Here is a 19,314-nt window from a genome sequence, read left to right on the forward strand (position 1 = left end):
AATCCAGAGCTAGGCTGAGTTAGGGTTAATTTTGGATTGAAGTGGGCTTATATTTGGGTTTGGGGTTTTAATTTGGGTATGACTAGAAACTTTTTCTTTTTCTTTCACCTAAACTAAATTAAGTTTGAAGTAAAACTAAAATGGGGATTTATCAGAAAATTTGTTGACTATCGATGGCACATAACTAACTATGTATTATAATTATATATGCATACACATATATAATATTTAGAACATAATTATTTAAAAAATTTATATTTTAGTTTCACCACGCAAAGACGTGTATATTGTTATCAAGGAGTGACAAATGGATTCCTACACTACATGGACAAGCTGAATACACACAAGTCAAAAATAAATAACATGATCACAGCAGTACTTCGCTAAATGACCCCGAAAAAAATAAAAATATGCATACCCATCCAAGTTGGTATTGGGTCTAAATCTCTGTCCATGAGAGGGGTTCACCATAAACTTGTCAAATGTAAATCAAACATATAAACCCCACTCCTCAATTCACATTGAACGAATTTTCGCTTATTTTTCTTGCCTCTTTTTAATATATTATTTTTATAATCCCTATAATAATTCTACTGTTAAAATTTTTCCAAGTTAATTTATCTTAAGACTAACTAACTTACATTTTGTCTTTAATTTGGTCCATTTATTTAATTGTAGCCTTAATTAGCCCTAACTCTATTTTTAACAAGCAAGATTCTCTATTTTAAGATTTAGATAAACTATTTAAATTACTCAAATCCATTTACTTGCTTTACAAATTTTTCTTATACTAACATTCTTCCCTAGATCACCAACATAAAATTTATCTTAATTTTTAAGGAAAATTCTCTTTCAAAGCTTTTTTTAAAATTTATTTACTAAACCATAATAAGTCACAATGTTTTATTAATCTCTCAAGCTTAACCTAATATATTATCTCGTTAGCCATCCACTTTACTCAATTAATTTATTTATCGTGTTCTAATTTGATTAATGTATATTTAAAGTTTACTTTTCACATCATTAATCCCGATAGCCACATGCAATAAATAGGCAAGCACAAATTGAATTGCACACAATAAAATATCAACGTGTCATGAAATTAACAGATGTAAATCAAGGAATTTTTAATCCATACAAACATGGTGGAAAAACACATGTCGGGGCTCTGTCCCGATGGTTTGGACCATGTAGATAGTGCCCAAGCCCTATTCCTCACAATTCACATGTACCTGTATCACATCAAACTTTTAACATCTAGGTTAACTAAAAATCTATAAAAGAAATCCTAAATTTGCTTCCAGTTAGAGAAACAGAAGTACTTACACAATTTTTTGTGAATTTAACTCACACTAAATGCCCTTGAATCATGGTTTAACTCCCAGACTCAACATTCCTCAGCATTTCAACCTATGGTTTTCCTAAACTAAGATACTCTATTTTTCTAAACTAAATAAGTAGAAAGATTAAATGGACTAAGCTAAATAAATGATTTACATGGTTAGGGGTTTCTAATCTTATCGGTTTAGAACAATCACTATTTTCAAAGGGCCACCCCCATTCACCCGCTTTCATAAGGAAAAATGAATTTATTTTTTCGCGACTGGGTATTTTTCTTTGATCAACTTATAAAAAATAGAACGGTGAACACAATGGTAGAAAAATTGTACGAAATAAGAAACAGGAGGGGGCTCATCGGAGGCAGCTTTGGGTTTCGCCCGCGGCGCCGCTGTCGGGCTTTGACTGCAGTTTTTGGCTCATCCGCCATTTCTTTTACTCTAATTTGGCCATGGAGGTGTTCGAAATCGAATTTCGAGTGGATAGAAAAATTTTTACTATTTTTGGAAGTTGGAGGTGGCTCCAGCGCGGTGGCGGCCGGCTGTCGGGTCCCTTCTCCGGCTACTAGTTCTTCTTCTTTGGCGACAAGCTGGTAGCTAGGGTTTGGGTTCGGTGTGATGCTTTGTCCATCAAAACCACTAACTCCACCAGCAAGTTAGCCCACCTATATGTTGATGAGATTGTTCATATTCCATACCCATCTTCGTAAGTTTGTGCTAGTTTTTTTTTATGATATATTAATATACAGTCCAACTTAGACTCTGCACCTTGATCATGTCAAACAAGTCTTTGAAATTTTAAGACTACATTTTTTCTTTGTCAAACTCAAAAAGTGTGCCTTCGGACAATAGGAGCTTGAATATTTGGGTCATATTGTTACATCGAATGGCATTAAAATCAACTAGAATAAAATCAAGGCCATGCTTGATTGATTAAGCCCACCATTATAACATAATTAAGAGGTTTCTTCGGATTAAATGGATACTATAGAAAATATATTCAGAATTATGGCATTCTAGCTTGACCACTCACCAACTTTTTAAAGAAAGGACAGTTTACTTGGTTAGGCAAAGCCAAACAAGCATTAACATCAACACAGAGTCTTGCATTACCAACTTTAAAGAAATTTTTGTGGTGGAAAAAAATGCTTCAGGGGACGGTATTGGAGCTATTTTGATGTAGAATGACTAACCTATAGCTTATATGAGTCGAGCTTTGGGAGTCAATAAACAGGCTTGGTCTACTTATGCTAAAGAAATGCTAGCAATTATTGTCACAGTTAAACTCTGGAGTCCTTATTTGATGGGTCAAAAAAATTTCATTAGAATTGATAAGAAAAGTCTCATATATCTTTTGGATCAACGTATCACCACTCCAGAACAATAAAAATGGGTCTCTAAATTATTTGGATATGACTATGAAATCATCTACACACTTGGGAAAAAAAACTCCACCCCTGATACACTTTTACGAAAATTAGGTAGTCCTACATTGAATGCTATTTCAACTCCCAAGCTTCTTCTATTATGGGATGATCTTCAAGCATCTTATCCTCATAATCCTTATATGAAAAAAAATTATCAAGTTAGCACCTGATTCACCTGACAGTCCTTATACTTGGAAAGGTGGCCTTGTATACTTTAAGAATCATGTGGTTATTCCACCCAGGTATGACATAACTCATCAATATTACAAGAGTTTCATAATTCACCTACAGGGGTCATTAAGGGATTCAAAGAACATTCAAGTGACTTGTTCAACAATTTTATTGTCATTCGATGCATAAAGGATAACTGAATATGTCTCCTCATGTGATATCTATCAATGGGTTAAAGCTAATACTCTTTCACCTACTGGGCTACTGCAACCCTTTCCTATCCCATGTCAAGTATGGGAAGACATTTCAATGGATTTCATTGAAGGCTTACCTCTTTCCAATGGTACCAATGTTATTTTTATGCTGGTCAACTGTCTTAGTAAGTCAACTCACTTTATGGCTTTAGCCCATCCGGATACCGCCAAGACAGTGGCAGAGGCATTTGTGTATAATGTGGTTAAGCTCCATGGCATACCCTAGTCAATTGTCAGTGATCGAGATCCCATTTTTATCAGTAGCTTCTAGTAGGGACTCTTTAAATTGTTTGGCACTCAGCTCAAAATCAATTGTGCATATCATCCTCAGAATGATGGTCAATCAAAAGTTGTCAACCGATGCACTGAATAGTATCTTCGCTACCTTGGTCACCGACATCCTTGTCAATGGAGCTCTTTACTTCCTTGGGCTGAATTCTGGTACAATACCACCTATCACTATTCTATTAAAATGATGCCTTTTCAGGGTCTATATGGATGACTTTCACTAACTATTATGAATTATCATCCAGGCACATCTCCTATTAATGAGGTTAGCCAACAACTTATTTCTCTATGTGAACTACTTCACCAGCTCAAGCTCAATCTCCAAACTATTTCCAACCGCATGCAACAGGTTATGATCGTGGCATTGAATTTCATGAAGGTGATTAGGTATTCCTTAAACTATAACCTTATCGTTAGTAACCTACTTTTAAACGGGCTTTTCAAAAACTCGCATGTCACTTCTATGGTCCTTATTAAATTGTTGAAATAATTGGTTCGGTGGCTTACAGACTCAATCTACCTGCACATTCATGTATTCATCTAATCTTTCATGTCTCCCTCCTACCTAAGAAATTGAGCACGTCCAACTCTCGAACTGAAGAACTACCCTTAACTAATGATACTGGGGATATCATCATGCAACTTGATTTTATCCTGGACACTAGTTGGATTAAGAAAGGCTCATATTTCATGGAAGAAAACCTGGTTAAATGGAAGAATCTACATGAAGAAGAGGCTACTTGGGAGAGTACCACAGAATTACTTGATCATTTTCCTACTCTGAACCTTGAGGACAAGGTTCTCCAAGGAGGGGGGGAATAATGTTAGGCTCCAAAGATCTAAGAGACAACCCAAGAAGAATATCAGATATTCACACAATTGAAGAAACTGCATCAGTTATAAATAACACAAGTGATTACACTACCATTTATCAACAACCAACAAGAATGTCTTCCACCTAGGTGGTAGTTATTTTAGTTTGTATAATAGTTATCCTAAAGTATGTAAACCGTCATTGTAATCTTCTATTTAAACTCTTGTAATTCAATGAAAAATGCATGTGTGTCCTTGTTTTCAAAATCAATGTTATTCTCACTTAAAAGAGAAATTATCATCTAATTACTTAAGGTTCTGACTGGGAACATAACAATAACCTTGAACATTGTCCCTTGATTTAAAATTGAATAGGCCAGGTTTCTTCCAGTATAGAATACTTTTCTAGCATAGAAGAGCTTTTGTGAAAATATTTGCCATTCATCCATTTTTATAGCAAAACTTCATAACAATGATATTTTTTGCCACAAATTCTTGAATAAAATGAAAGTGAATGTTAATGTGTTTTGTTCTTCTATATTACATTAATGATGCACCACAAAAAGAATAGAAATTTTTATTTTTATTTTAAATTTTTTAATCTTTTAAAGAAATTTAAATTAAGAGAGTTATCACCAATCCCATTGAAAGTGATATAATTTGCTAATTGTTTCAATGATTATTTAATAAGATATTCTATGATGAGATAATACAGAGTAAGAAGGTGCGGCTCACCTGCTCCGTAGTGTGGATGAATTATTTAAATATAATTTATATATATGTTCTAAAGATCTAACTGTTAGACTAGTATTTGATTATGACATTCATTTATATGAAAAAATTAATAGTTAATATTTACAGACTGAACCTTATGGAGATGGCCTTAGATACATTAAAAGCAAAAAAAAAGAGAGAAAAAAGAAAAAAATAAGGGGGAACACTAAAAATAAGGGTAATAAATAAGGGAATATATAGTAAAATTTAAATAATAATTGTGAAGTGGATGATAATATTACTTTATAACACAAATAATAGTTATAGTAATAACAATAATAAAGGGAAGAGAGGTATGGGATAAGAAAACAAAAGAAAAAAGAGGCAGTAAAAATAATACAACAGTAATAATAGTGAAAAAAAATATATATGTAATACAGTGATAAATTAGTATGAACGTAATAAATAAATAATAGTATAATTACAATAAGTTAGTAATAATAGTAATAGTAATAAGTAAGTAATTACATATATGAAAAGAAAAAATAATTAAATAATGATGATAATGATAATAATTAATAATTATAGTTGTGATGGGAAATATGAAAAAAGAGACACCAAACGGTTATGATCCTACTTAGTTGATTATTGATAAATTGAATTCATTCATTAAATAGAATTCAAAGCGAAGAGAACTACTTTTTTTAGTGAATGATTATTTTTGCACATTCATATTCAATCTTTTATTTTTTTTGTTCAATCCCTTTTGTACAAATGCAACTTTCAAAGCATATTGTATCAAACAATATTCTAAGTTCAAGATAATTTTAGGTCTTTGGTGAAATTTTACTCATAGTATTATATTTATCTAAAGAAAAGGCTGAAGATTTAAGCTAGACTTATGACAAGAAGTCTGATTTTTATTTGATTCAGTCTCATACTTGACAATCTAAAGCAAGAATGTGTTCTTTTTACCTAAAGAAAAAGTTTCGATTCATTTCATCTTATCAAAATTGAAAATGTATAAAACAATGTTATATTTATCGAATCTAAATCTACATTGTCATATTTCATTTTTTTATTCTTAAGTCTTAAGTTTATTCTTTAATCCTCATCATCATCATCATTCGTTGAGCTTCAAACTATTTTGGCATCAAACCTGTTTCATCTCATGCTACCATTTCAGTAACATTATATACAAAATTCATTTCCTGTGCAAGATGCCATGATTCCATTTTGAACACAATACCTCTTTACAGACAAATTAAAGGGAGCTTGCATTAAAAAGTAAAAAATAAATAAAAAATTACGAGACCTAATCATTTCCTCTATAGAAGTAGAATGGATAAATTTAAACAATAAAGCCAAAATGTCACCATTTTTGGGTCAAAATGCTTCCCAGAAATGGTGATGTCTTGAAGAAGATTATTTAAATGGGATGGATAGCCTGGGCTGGATCTATTCAATAACTTCTGTGTTCGGAAGCCTGGCTTGGGAAAATCAAGAGCCAAGCTGAGTTGGGGTTACTTTTGGATTGAAGTGGGCTTATATTTGGGTTTTTAAAGATTTTGAACAAAAACATTTTCTTTCTCTTTTACTTAAACTAAATTGAGTTTGAAGTAAAACTAAAATGGGGATTTATTAGAATATTCGTTGACTATCGAAAGCATATAACTACTATGTATTATAATTATATCTACATACACATATATATAATATTTGCAACATAATTATTTAAACAATTTATATTTTAGTTTCACCGCGCAAAGAAGTTTGTAACACCCCACCCATCACTATGCTAATATGATTTGAAAATTCTATTTATTTAGGCCTTTGGTCTCCTTAAACTTAATTAATTTATGTTGTTTAACATTTCTCATGATTCATAATTTTGGTTTATTTTTATTTTTATTAATTTTTATTTTATTTTATTTTTAAATTAAAAGAAAAATTTTAAAAAATAAAATAAAAAAATGGCAAAATGGGAAAAAACTGCCCATGGAAAAAATCCCGCGAAAGGGCAGTTTGCCCGCACAGGTGCAAGGCATTGTGTGCGCGCTCATGCGCGCACAGTAGCCGCAGGGTGTGCGCAGCGGGCACGACCCCTCATCACACACACACGGGACGTGCGCATAGCGCGCACCTCCCCTTCGTTTGTGCACACGCAAGGGACGTGGGGATGGTGCACACATCCCTTCCGCGCGCCAGGAATTACCCGTGCATCTTGTCACGCACAGATGAGCCATCCATGCATCACCTCACGCACAGACTGGCGCTGCACACTGTGCACGCGCCATCCACGTAGCAGGGTTGCATGGATAGGCCCTGTACTCATGGCGCCCAGCGTGCCTGGGCCCTGCGCATGCAGCAGTAGGCCAGTGCGCCTGTAGGCTAGCGTGTAGCACGCTAGCAGGAGCACTGCCACCTTGGGCAGTGCACTGCAACTGTCTTGGACGGTGTGCTGTCGCCGCCTGTGGAGGAAGCCTTCCTTCCTCATTTTTCATGCCAAGAATCTTTTTCTCCTCTCTCTTCACCAGATTTTACCACTTGGCACAAATCTAATGGTTCTGAATTCTATAAATTGCCCTTACCCTTCTCTTCCTCTCTACACTTTCATTTCTTCCATTTTTCAAAGGTTTAGAGAGAGAGAGATAGTAAATTAGTGAGAAAATAAGAGAAAGAGAGGAAAATGGTGAAGAAGAAAACATCAAGGTTTCAGTAAGGAATCTAGTATTACTTTCGACATCTTAAGTAGTATTTTTAGATAAGTATATTTAATATGATTGTTATTTTTCCTGTTTTGTATGCCTCTATGTTCAAATGAGTTTAATTGTTCTAGTTTTCAAGCATGCTATGTGAATTATAGACATTTGATGTATTTACATGTAATAAATATAATATGTAATCCGTAATGGTAAAAGTAAAAAGAAAATAACAAGAGAAAAGTGGAATAAAGCCTATATGGTCCGAAATGTATCTTTATTGAGACACATATTGCATCAAGTGTCTCGTTAAACTTTTTATCTCAGAGGGATATTTGTTTCCCTTACCCTTTGGGGTATCTATTTCTCCCTCCCTTATTTGGTCTGTAAAGACGTAAGAGAACCACTTCTAGTGGATGATGGCGTGCCCTCTAACAATAGTGGTATCGTACTATCTGTTGGGGTCACTCGTGTCTAAGTAATGTCATGCCTATAAATATCTGTTAGAGTCACTATGGTTGGCACGACCGTGATCATAGATCGTACTATGGTTTGGCCAGCCAGAAGTAGGCTAAGCAAATTGTTGTATCTGTATATGATCTGGTCACTCTATTTGGGTAGTTAAAAATCTATATCTGCCCTCATAGATGGAAGTTTATAACAAATTTGCGAAGCATGACACAAAAAATCTTTGTATTTCATTATTTATTTGATTTTTTTATTATCTGGTACGATGTATATTTGATTTTCTGTACTAACGTACTATTTTTGTATTCAAATAAATGGTTTTCATTACAGTGAGTTAGGTAAACAAGGAAGCTAAACGGTAAGATAAAATAATAAACTTGTGAAATATTACGATGCTAATTTAATACTATTTTTCTTATTGAGCATATGGAACTCACTCTTTCCATGTCCCTCCCAGATGAGGAAGAAAATGAGGAACCGTAGATAGATCTACCCTTGGAAGTCTATGAAGATCTTGTGGGTCCACAAGTCTGAGTGCATGATTGTTCCCGCACTCTGATGAATTCAGTAGTATAGTAAAAGAAGTGGCCTTTATGTTTTGTATTTGTTAGCCACTTCTGGCCTCAATTTATGCATGTATTTGGAACATTATATATATTTGTAAGAAATTTGTTATGGTTTGATTCTGCTGCATAAATTTTATCATGAACTCGTTATTCTGAATTTGTATATGACACCCATTTGCCTTAATTAGCACTTGGGATGTCACATATATATAACATTTGCAACATAATTATTTAAACAATTTATATTTTAGTTTCACCGCGCAAAGACGTTTGTACTGTTATCAAGGAGTAGCAAATGGATTCCCACGCTACATGGACAAGCTTGATACACACAAGTCAAAAATAAATAACATGATCACAGTATTACCTTACTAGATGATCCCGATTAAAATAAAAACATGCATACCCATCCAAGTCTGTAGTGGGTGTAAATCTCTGTCCATGGGAGGGGTTCACCATAAACCCATCGAATGTAAATCAAATGCACAACCCCCACTATTTGATTCACATTGAACGAATCTTAGTTTATTTTTCTTGACCCTTCCTGATATATTATTTGCATAATCCCTATAATAATTCTCCTGTTAAAATTTTGCCAAGTTAATTTATCTTAAGACTAACTAACTTACATTTTGCCTTTAATTTGGTCCATTTATGTAATTGTAGCCTTAATTAGCCCTAACTCTATTTTCATCAAGCAAGTTTCTCTATGTTAAGATTTAGGTAAACTATTTAATTTATTCAAATCCATTTATTTACTTTATAAATTTTTCTTGTATTGAAAATCTTCCGTAGACCACCAACATTAAATTTATCTTAATTTTTAAGGAAAATTCTCTTTCAAAGCATATTTAAAAATTTATTTTCTAAACCATAATAAGTTACAGTGTTTTACTAATCTCTCAAGCTTAACTTAATCTACTATCTCGTTAGCTGTCTACTTTACTCAATTAATTTATTTATTGTGTTTTAATCTCATTAGTGTATATTTAAAATTTACCTTTCACATCATTAATCCCGATAGCCACATGCAATAAAATATGCAAGTGCAAATTGAATTGCACATAACAGCATATCAACATGCAATAGAATTGACAAATATAAATATGGGAATCTTTGATCCACTCAAACATGCTAGAAAATAACAGGTTGGGGCTTTGTCGTAGTGGTTTGCACCACGTAGAAAGTGCCTAAGCCCTATTCCTAGCGACTCACGTGTACCTGCACCACATCAAACTTCCAACATTGAGCTTCACCAAAAATCGATAAAAGAAATCCTAAACACGGTTCGAGTTAGAGAAAAAAAAGTATTTACCCAACTTAGTGGGTGAACTTAGCTCATGCTAAATGCCCTTGAATCATGGTTTAACACCTAGACTCAAGATTTTAAAGTAAAACAACCTATGGTTTTCCTAAACAAACCTACTTTTAGCATTTTTCTAAACTAAATAAGTAGAAAGATTAAATGGACTAAGCTAAATTAATGATTTACTTGGTTGGGGATTTTTAAGCTTATCAGTTTGGGAATGGTCTCTATTTTTGAAAGGCCACCCTCATTCACCCGCTTTGATAAGTGGCTCACCTCAGCCTATATTCATGTATGAGGGAGAGAGTTACCTTAAAGTGATAAATAGAGAAGAAAGAAAAGGAAGTTACTTGTGTTCTGCTTGACAAGGGCCCAAAAGGTCGGTGCTACTCCCCTCTCTTAACACCTGATTTATTGCTCTTCCACGATGGCATTACGATAGAAATTGCCTCAAACACACACTCTCTCTCTCTCTCTCTCTTTTCACCAGCAACTCTCTCCTAAAATGGAGAGTTCAATCTAGGGTTTATTTTTATACCCTAAGAATGGGCCATACGATCAGTCCCTCTAAAGGGGGCATTTTTATCTTTATAGGTGCGAAATAAACCCCTAGCTATTCGATCATGACCCTTTGCATTAAACCCTTTTTTTGTCATTTCTCATATCCCTAAATCATGGCTATTGGATTCTACCTAACACAGATCTGGACCATTTTTACTTCATAAAATCTTGATTGCACGATCGAATTAGGTAGAGAGAAATCTCGACTGTTGATTAAAAATTTGAGTGGGAGTTAGTCCGGACTATCTAATATGTTTAGGCGAAAAAAGACCACAATCATTAGATTCACTTAGGCAGGAGCGATCTTGGATCGTCCGTTCGCACTTTCGGCCAAAAGTGTTTCTCACCATGCAATCAGATGGGAATTCCCTCTGGTTTTCCGATCACCCCTAATATGCACAGTGTTACCTTCACCCTATCCATTTGTCTGCAACATGGCATGCACAGATTTGTGCCCCGAACACATGAGCTCCCTACATGTCCCATTATAACATAAATTTAATATAAACTGTGATGATCTCTAAAATATCTTAAGGAAATAAAAGATAATTAAAGTGCGGAAGTGTAATAAATATTTAGAGTTTACATTCCTTACACAGATAACTGAAATCTAGCATCTACTCGCAATCCTCTTGCAGATCGGGCTCTGGAACTTAGTCCTCTTGATCTGAAATAGTTAAATAAGGGATGAGTTACACTAGCCCAGTAGGGATATCACACTATATCACCGACACAAAAATAAAAGTTGGTAAAAAATAAAAAAAAACTAATAGAGTACTAAATTTAGCAAACTCATTTATTAATCATAAAAATCATTTACCGTTCACTTACCATAGTGAGATTTATAAAAACAATCTATACAGACAATAATATTATACAGATCATGATTCCATGTATAATCAGTAATCATAACATATATTATAAATCTATATCCATCATCAATAAATCAAACAATAACTGTCACTCTTTTTACCAGCCTGCTGGTATCCATGGGGGCTCATTAAGATGTCCCCGCTACACGTGAACACTTTCATTTAACATTCTCAATTACGGGCCATCCCCATACCCCTTCGGGTATGAGCACCAATTTACCAAACCTCAATACCCCATCTAGTATGAGGGTGAAGCGGGCCATCCCCATACCCCGTCCAGTATGAGCGCCAAATTATCAAGTCTCCATACCCCATCTAGTATGAGATAACGTTCATGGTAGGGTTCCCTATGTTCCTGGTCCGTCCACTATCTCCTAGGATATCCAGTAGGCTACCATTTTATCTATTCATTTCATCACACAATTTTTACCGTTTAACCTTCATTTTTTCCAATTCAGCAGTAAACACATAGCATAAACCATACATGCATTCAAAGCTATAAAATCAATAAATAAGGTACTAACATGCATTTGAACTGTAAAACAATCAACAAAGTAATAGTAGAGAATTTCCGGTTCTACCTTCATTAGCAATCTGTAATTAATTATGCACATTTTCTAAATTCAAACAAATATTGTATTATTATTTATTTAGACTTCAGTTCTATGATAGGGAATAGGGTGAGGGATCCTTACTCGATTTGATGCCCGAAAAGCTAAGCTGTTCGACTGCGCCTACGGGTGATTTTCGGGTTCCTTGAATTTTTCTTCAGAAATTAAAACGCTCTAATAGTACCTACAAATGTCCTCCCAAACAAACCCAAAATCAATCCCAAGGCGTATTTGGCCAATTTTGGAATTTCAGCATAGCGGCTCCGCCGTGCTCCAGCGACGGTGCTGCCACTCGCGGTGGCGGTCCGCCTCAGGTCAACTATTTTTGGCTGAATTCAGTTGATTCTGCATCGATCCCTATAAGAAAACACATTAACGGGTCTCAGTTGGCCGAAAAAACATAAAAAACCAAAACTCACCAGCGGCGGGGTTCTACGATGCGGCGGCTTCTCCGGCTCACGTTGCGGTTGGGTGTTTTGCTCCAGTCAACCTGTAGAGAAGGGCACGATGATCACAATGGTGGAAAAATTACATAGAACAAGAAACAGGAAGGGCCTCATCGGAGGCATTTTGTGAAATTCCTCACAGCAGTACCACAAGACTTCGCCAGCATTTTTCGGCCAATTAGTCAGTCTTTTTGCTCCGATTTGGCCATGGGTGTGCTTAAAATTGAATTTCAAGCAAAAGGGGAAATTTTTACCTTTTTTGGCGGTCAGAAAAAGCTCTGGTATGGCGGCGGGTGCCAACGGTCTCCTTCCCGACGGTCGGGTCTTCTTCTCCAGCGAGGGTTTCTAGTGACTAAGGTTAGGGTTTGGTGCAAATGGGGGTTATTTATATCTGTCTGTTTTTTATCTGGGCCATCCATCACGTTTGATCTGGACCGTTCAATAACGATTAAATAGGGAATGAATCTAGACCGTTCATCGCGATCCAATCTGGACCGTCCATCGCGATCTAATCTGGACCGTCTGATCGCGTTCAAATCTGATCGTCCAATCACATCTGATGGCATCTGGGCCGTCCGTGCGCGCTGGAACGGATTTGGGCCGCTCGATCGCGGGCACACGGATCGCCCGTGTGGCACCGCGTCAGCGTTCACTGCCACGTGGTGCATCCTGATTTATGAGAGCTGCTAACCAGGCGTCCCATGTGGCAGAACTTTCCTAAATTGAAGTTTGACCCCAGTTTTAAATTTTTCTTTACAAAATACCTCTATAACCCAAATTTTTACCCCTTTTCCCCAAAATTGTTTTCAATTTCATCATCCTTCAATTTTTACTTCATTTTTATCCTAAATTAAATGAAAAATAAATTAAAAAATTATATTTATTAATTTTAAATTACATACAATTTTATTTTAGGGTGTTACAACTCTCTCCCCTTAAAATAAATTTGATCCCGCAACTTTGTCTCTCACTCTCAATCAAACAGCTGGGGATATTGGACTTTAAAGTCTGATTCTAGCTCCCATGTAGCCTCCATTGATGTGTGGTTCTGCCATATGACCTTTATAAAGGAAATTTCTCGGTTGCGAAGTAATCTGCTCTTTCGATCCATAATGCTGACCGGTACTCCCTCGTAGGACAGATCCTCCTAGAGTGGAAGAGGCTCGTGGGCCAAGACATGAGAGGGGTCTGGGTTGTACTTGCGTAGCATGGACACATGAAACACATTATGGACTTTGGAAAGTTCTGAAGGCAGTGCTATTCTGTAGGCTGTGGTACCAATTCTGTCTAAGATTTCAAATAGTCCAATAAATCAGGGGTTCAGTTTCCCCCTCTTGCCGATCCTACTAATTCCCTTGAAAAGAGCGACTTTAAGGAACACCCAATCGCTTTTCTTAAATTCTAAATCCCTCCTCTAGGTGTCCACATAACTCTTCTGTTTGCTCAAAGCCATCTGGGTGTTCTTTCTGATCTTAACTATTTTGGATGTAGTCTCCTCTACCAGATCTGGGCCGAACAATTTTCTATCACCCACTTCTTCCCAACAAATTGGTGATTTGAATGGGTGCCCATATAATGCCTCATACGGAGCCATGCAATTCTCGTTTAGTAGCTGTTGTTGTAGGCGAACTCTATCAGGGGTAGATGGTCATCCAAATGGCCCCCGAAGTTAAGGACACAAGCTCGAAGCATATCTTCAAGTGTACGGATTGTCCTTTCTAACTGTCCATTGGTTTGAGGGTGGAATGCAGTATTAAAGGACAACTTCGTTCCCATGTCTTGTTGAAAGCTATACCAAAATCAAGAAGTGAACCTGGATCCCTGTCAGAGACTACTGTTACTAGCACTCCATGTAATCTGACTATTTCCTGTATATACATTCTTCTTGCTAATTTGTCCAAGGGATTGGTCATCCTGATGACCAAGAAGTGAGAAGACTTAGTGAGCCAGTCGACAATTACCCAAATAGCATTATATCCTGAGCGTGCCTTAGGTAATCCTGTCACGAAGTCCATGGTGATATGTTCCCACTTCCACTCTGGAATTAGTAATGGCTGAAGTAGCCCACCTTGGCATTGGTGCTCTGTTTTGACCTGCTGACATACCAAACACTTAGAAAAAAAGTCAGCTATATATCTTTACATCCCGTTCCACCAAAATCAGAGTCGTATACTTAGGTACATCTTAGTGCTTCCGGGATGCATGGCGAACTTTGAGCTATGAGCCTCTATCATAGTGTCCCTCTTTAACTCACTATCATATGGAATACACACCCTGTCTTGGAATCTGAGCAACCCATCGGTGGAGACTCAAAATTTTGAGTTAACTCCCTATTCTGCATCTTTCTTGAGGGAAGTTAGGGTAGAATGGGTGGTCTGAGCTTCCCTTATTCTTTGAATTAACTCAGGCTGAACAGTCAGATGGCCCAAACATGTGACTCTCCTCAAGTCCTGAAGCCGCACCTATTGTGCAGCCCCTATTTGTCTACTTTTTGAAACTATTAAATGGGCTAATGTACCTGCACTTTTCTTACTGAGTGCATCAACTACCACTTTGCCCTTACCCGAGTGATACAAGATGTCGCAATCATAGTTCTTGAGAAGTTTATCCATCTTCTCTAACATATGTTGAGATCCTTTTGAGTGAATATGTGTTTCAAAATCTTATGATCGGTATAGATCTAAAAGGTCTCCCTATACAAATAATGGCACTAAGTCTTTAAGGCGTGTATGATTGGGGCAAGCTCTAGATCATGGGTGGGATAGTTTTTCTCATAACTCTTTAACAATCTGGATCCATAGGCTATGACTTTCCCATGCTACATCAAAACACAACCCAGACCTAGGTACAAGGCATCACTATAAATTGTATATCCACCCGATCCTCTCGGCAAGGCCAACAGAGGTGCAGTAGTCAGCCGCTTTTTTAGTTTTGAAAAACTTCTTTCACAGTTCTTGTTCCACTCAAACTTGACATTATTCTTTGTGAGCCGAGTAAGAGGAGCAGCTAAACTAGAAAACCCTTCCACAAACCTGTGGTAATAACCCGCCATCCTTAGAAAACAACAAATATCCTTAACTGATGTCAATTTTTCCCAACTGAGCACTACTTCAACCTTTTCGGGGTTCACTAACACTCCATCCTTTGATATGATGTGTCCTAGGAAGGTAGTCTGTTCAAACTAGAACCTGCATTTACTCAACTTTGTATATAACTTCTTTTCGCTGAGAACCTATAAAACTTGAGCTAGATGGTGAGCATGTTCCTCTCTGCTTTTTAAATAAACCAAGATGTCATCCATGAACACAATAATAAACTAATCCAGGAATTGTCTAAAGACCTTGTTCATCAAGTCTATGAAGATGGCTGGGGCGTTGGTTAGTCCAAATGGCATGACTAGGAACTCATAGTGTCCGTACTTGGTTCGAAAGGCTGTCTTGGGGATGTCTCATGTCCTGATTTTTACCTGATGGTAACTTGAATGCAGGTCTATTTTTGAGAAGACCTGGGCACCCTGCAACTGATCAAAGAGGTCATCAATCCTGGGGAGGGGATACTTTTTCTTTATTGTAACTCTGTTTAGACCTCTGTAATTAATACATAACCTCAACATCCCATCTCCCTTTCTGGCAAAGGTGACTCTAGCACCCCAAGGGGCTATGTCAGATAAACCCATCGTCCTACAATTCAGCGATTTGTTTCCTCAGTTCCTCTATCTCAATAGGGCTCATACAGTAAGGAACAACCGAAATGGGCTGGGTGCCTAGCTGAAGGTATATGGTAAATTCAACTTCTCTATCCACTAGAAGTCCGGGTAGTTCATCTGGAAAACATCTTAGAAGTCTCGGACTATCGGAATCTCTTGAATACAAATCTCTTTCATGAGTTTGCCTAGTTAGAGAAAACAGGAGGGTTAAAGTACTCGATAATAAGAAAATTTACTGTGAGAGAATAAATGCTAAATGATTTTTATTAATTTATAAATGGCTCCTCATTATGAGGATTAAATACAACCTTCTTGCTAAAACAATCTACGGTGGCGTGATATGCCGCTAGCTAGTTCATTCCTAGAATTACATCAAAGTCCCCCATATCTAATTCTATTAGGTCCACACTCAATTTCCTATCTGCTATATCTATGACACAAGCTCTGTATACAACTTCTCTCAATAGTGTCATACTCCCAACAGCAGATACAAACAACACAAAATCAAGTTTATCAGGTAATACATCAAGTTTTGATGTAAAAATAGGTGAAATAAATGAATGCGATGCACCAGTATCAATTAAAACATGAGCAAGATGGTTACAAATAGTGTACGTACCCTGTACCACGTCTAAGTTGGCTTCTACATCCTGTTGGGTAATATTGTATGCTCTGCCCTGGATAGGAGGTCTGGCCTAATTCTGGTTCCTCGGGCACTCCCTTGTATAATATTGGGCACTACCATATATGCGACATGTATTGTTTAGGTGATAGCAGGGTCGGTTCCCATGATCCCTGCCACAATGTTGAGAGATCTTACCGCGTCCTACCACTAGAGCTTGAGGGGGAGCCTGGATCATCGTCCTAAGCCTCTTATTCTGTTGAACAGGCGCAGTAGGTGCTGGTCTGCGGGGTGGAGCTAATGGTCTAAGGTTCTCTACTGCCTGAGAGAAGGTGCGGAAGCTCCTCTCCACTAATTGTTCCTTGGCCAGAATAACCGAATAAGTCTTGAGCTCCAGCACAAACAACTGTTGTCTGATCTCTGGGCAGAGACCCCATTCAAACCTTCTAGCCTTCCTGCCTTCATCCAACAATGTCTCAGGGGAATATCGATCCAACTCTAGAAACTTACGAGCATATTTTGACACAGTTATGTTCCTGTAGACAACCTGTACAAACTCCATCACCTTCAGATGTCGGAGTTGCTCTGGAAGGTACTCTGCCTGAAAGGCCGCCAGGAACTGTTCCCAAGTAACTGGAACAGGTAAGGTAGTCTGTTTGAGTTTCCACCAATGATCTGCTTCTCCCACTAGCATGTAGGTGGCAAGGGTGACTTTCTACTCGGGAGTCAATCCCAAGGTCTTGAAGGCCTTCTCTATCTCTTCTAACCAGTACTCGTCATCTTCAAAAGAGGATCCCCCTGCAAACGTAGATGGGTTTAATCTTCTATACCTCTCTAAGTAGCTTGGGTTCATCATGGGAGGAGTTGGGTCCCTTGGAAGAGGGACTAGGCCATGCTGAGGATGGGCTGGGTGGCCTTGCGGTGGTACTTGCTGATACAGTGGGGGCACCGAATTGTACTATGGTGGTGCCGGGTGGTACTGGGGCTGGGGCACCGGATCATACTGTGGTGGCGTCGGGTGGTATTGTGGAGGAGTAGGGTCGTACCGGGGTGGCTCGGGATCCTCTCGCTGCAGGGGTGGCTCAACTTGTGGCGCAGGAGAGGGTTAAGTAGCTCCCTCCTTTCCTCATGGCCATGCTGAGAGATAATGAGTCTCTCCAGCATCTCAAATATCTTGTCAACATCTTCTCTAAGCGAACCATCCCGGGCTGCTCGATTTAGTGGGGGTCTTCCTCTCCTCATCTATCTGTATCTGAATTTCACAAGGGAAGGTTGAATGATGATCTATTGTTCTTGTGTTCCCTAAGGATTTTATGTAAGGAATGGGTCCGAAGAATGCAGCTCTTATACCAACTGTAATGACCCCGAAAATATTTAAAGGAAATAAAAGATAATTAAAGTATGTAAGCCTAATAAATGTTCAGGGTTTACATTCCTTACATAAATAACTGAAAGTACCAAACAGTGTTACGGAATTCATCCTTTTGAAAGAAACACAAGAAATAAAGAAATAAACAGAAAATAAAGAAATCTAGTATCTACTCTCAATCCTCTTGCAGATCGGGCTCTGGAACCTAGTCATCTTGATATGAAATTGTTAAATAAGGGATAAGCTATACTAGCCCAGTAAGGATATCACACTATATCACCGACACATAAGTAAATGTTAATAGAAAATAAAAAAAAACACTAATGGAGCACTAAATTTAACGAACTCATTTATTAATTATAAAAATTTTTTGCCGTTCATTTCTCGTAGTGGGATTTATAAAAACGATTTATACAGACAATAATATTATACATATCATGATTCCATGTATAATCAGCAATCATAGCACATATTATAAATCTATATCCATCATCAATAAATCAAACAATAACTGTCACTCTTTTTACCAGCCTACTGGTATCTATAGTGGTTCATAGGGATGTCCCCGCTACACGTAAACACTTTCATTTAACATTCTCAATTATGAGCCACCCCTATACCCCGTCTGGTATGAGTGCCAATTTACCAAACCTTAATACCCCATCCGGTATGAGGGTGAAACAGGTCGTCACCATACCCCGTCCGGTATGAGCGCCAAATTATCAAGTCTTCATATCCCGTCCGGTATGAGACAACGTTCACGGTAGGGTTCCCTATGTCCCCAGTCCGTCCACCATCTCCTAGGATATCCAGTAAGGTTGTCGTTTCATCTATTCATTTCATCACACAATTTTTACCGTTTAACATTCATTTTTCCAAATTCAGCAATAAACACAGAATAAACCATACATGCATTCAAAACCATAAAATCAATAAATAAGTAACTAACATGCATTTGAATTGTAAAACAATTAACAAAGCAACAGTAGAGAATTTTCGGTTCTTGCTCCATTAACAATCCATAATTAATTATGCACATTTTTTAAATTCACACAAATATTGTATTATTATTTATTTAGAC

The 19,314-nt window shown here is 37.1% G+C and overlaps 1 protein-coding gene across 1 annotated transcript; it reads right to left on the reverse strand.

Moving 5' to 3' along the window:
• Positions 1-16,216: 16,216 nt before the first annotated feature.
• Positions 16,217-17,558, reverse strand: LOC148253746 (uncharacterized). The gene is made up of 3 exons (XM_088220487.1): positions 17,375-17,558; positions 17,063-17,323; positions 16,217-16,359 (listed from the first exon to the last, which is right to left on the reverse strand). Exons 1-3 carry the CDS (start codon positions 17,556-17,558, stop codon positions 16,217-16,219), a joined length of 588 nt encoding a protein of 195 aa, XP_088076613.1.
• Between the last annotated feature and the right edge of the window lie 1,756 nt (positions 17,559-19,314).

This window comes from Carica papaya, chromosome 5 (assembly GCF_054855325.1).
Source record: "Carica papaya isolate Zhongbai chromosome 5, ASM5485532v1, whole genome shotgun sequence".
Classification (NCBI taxonomy): Eukaryota; Viridiplantae; Streptophyta; class Magnoliopsida; order Brassicales; family Caricaceae; genus Carica; species Carica papaya.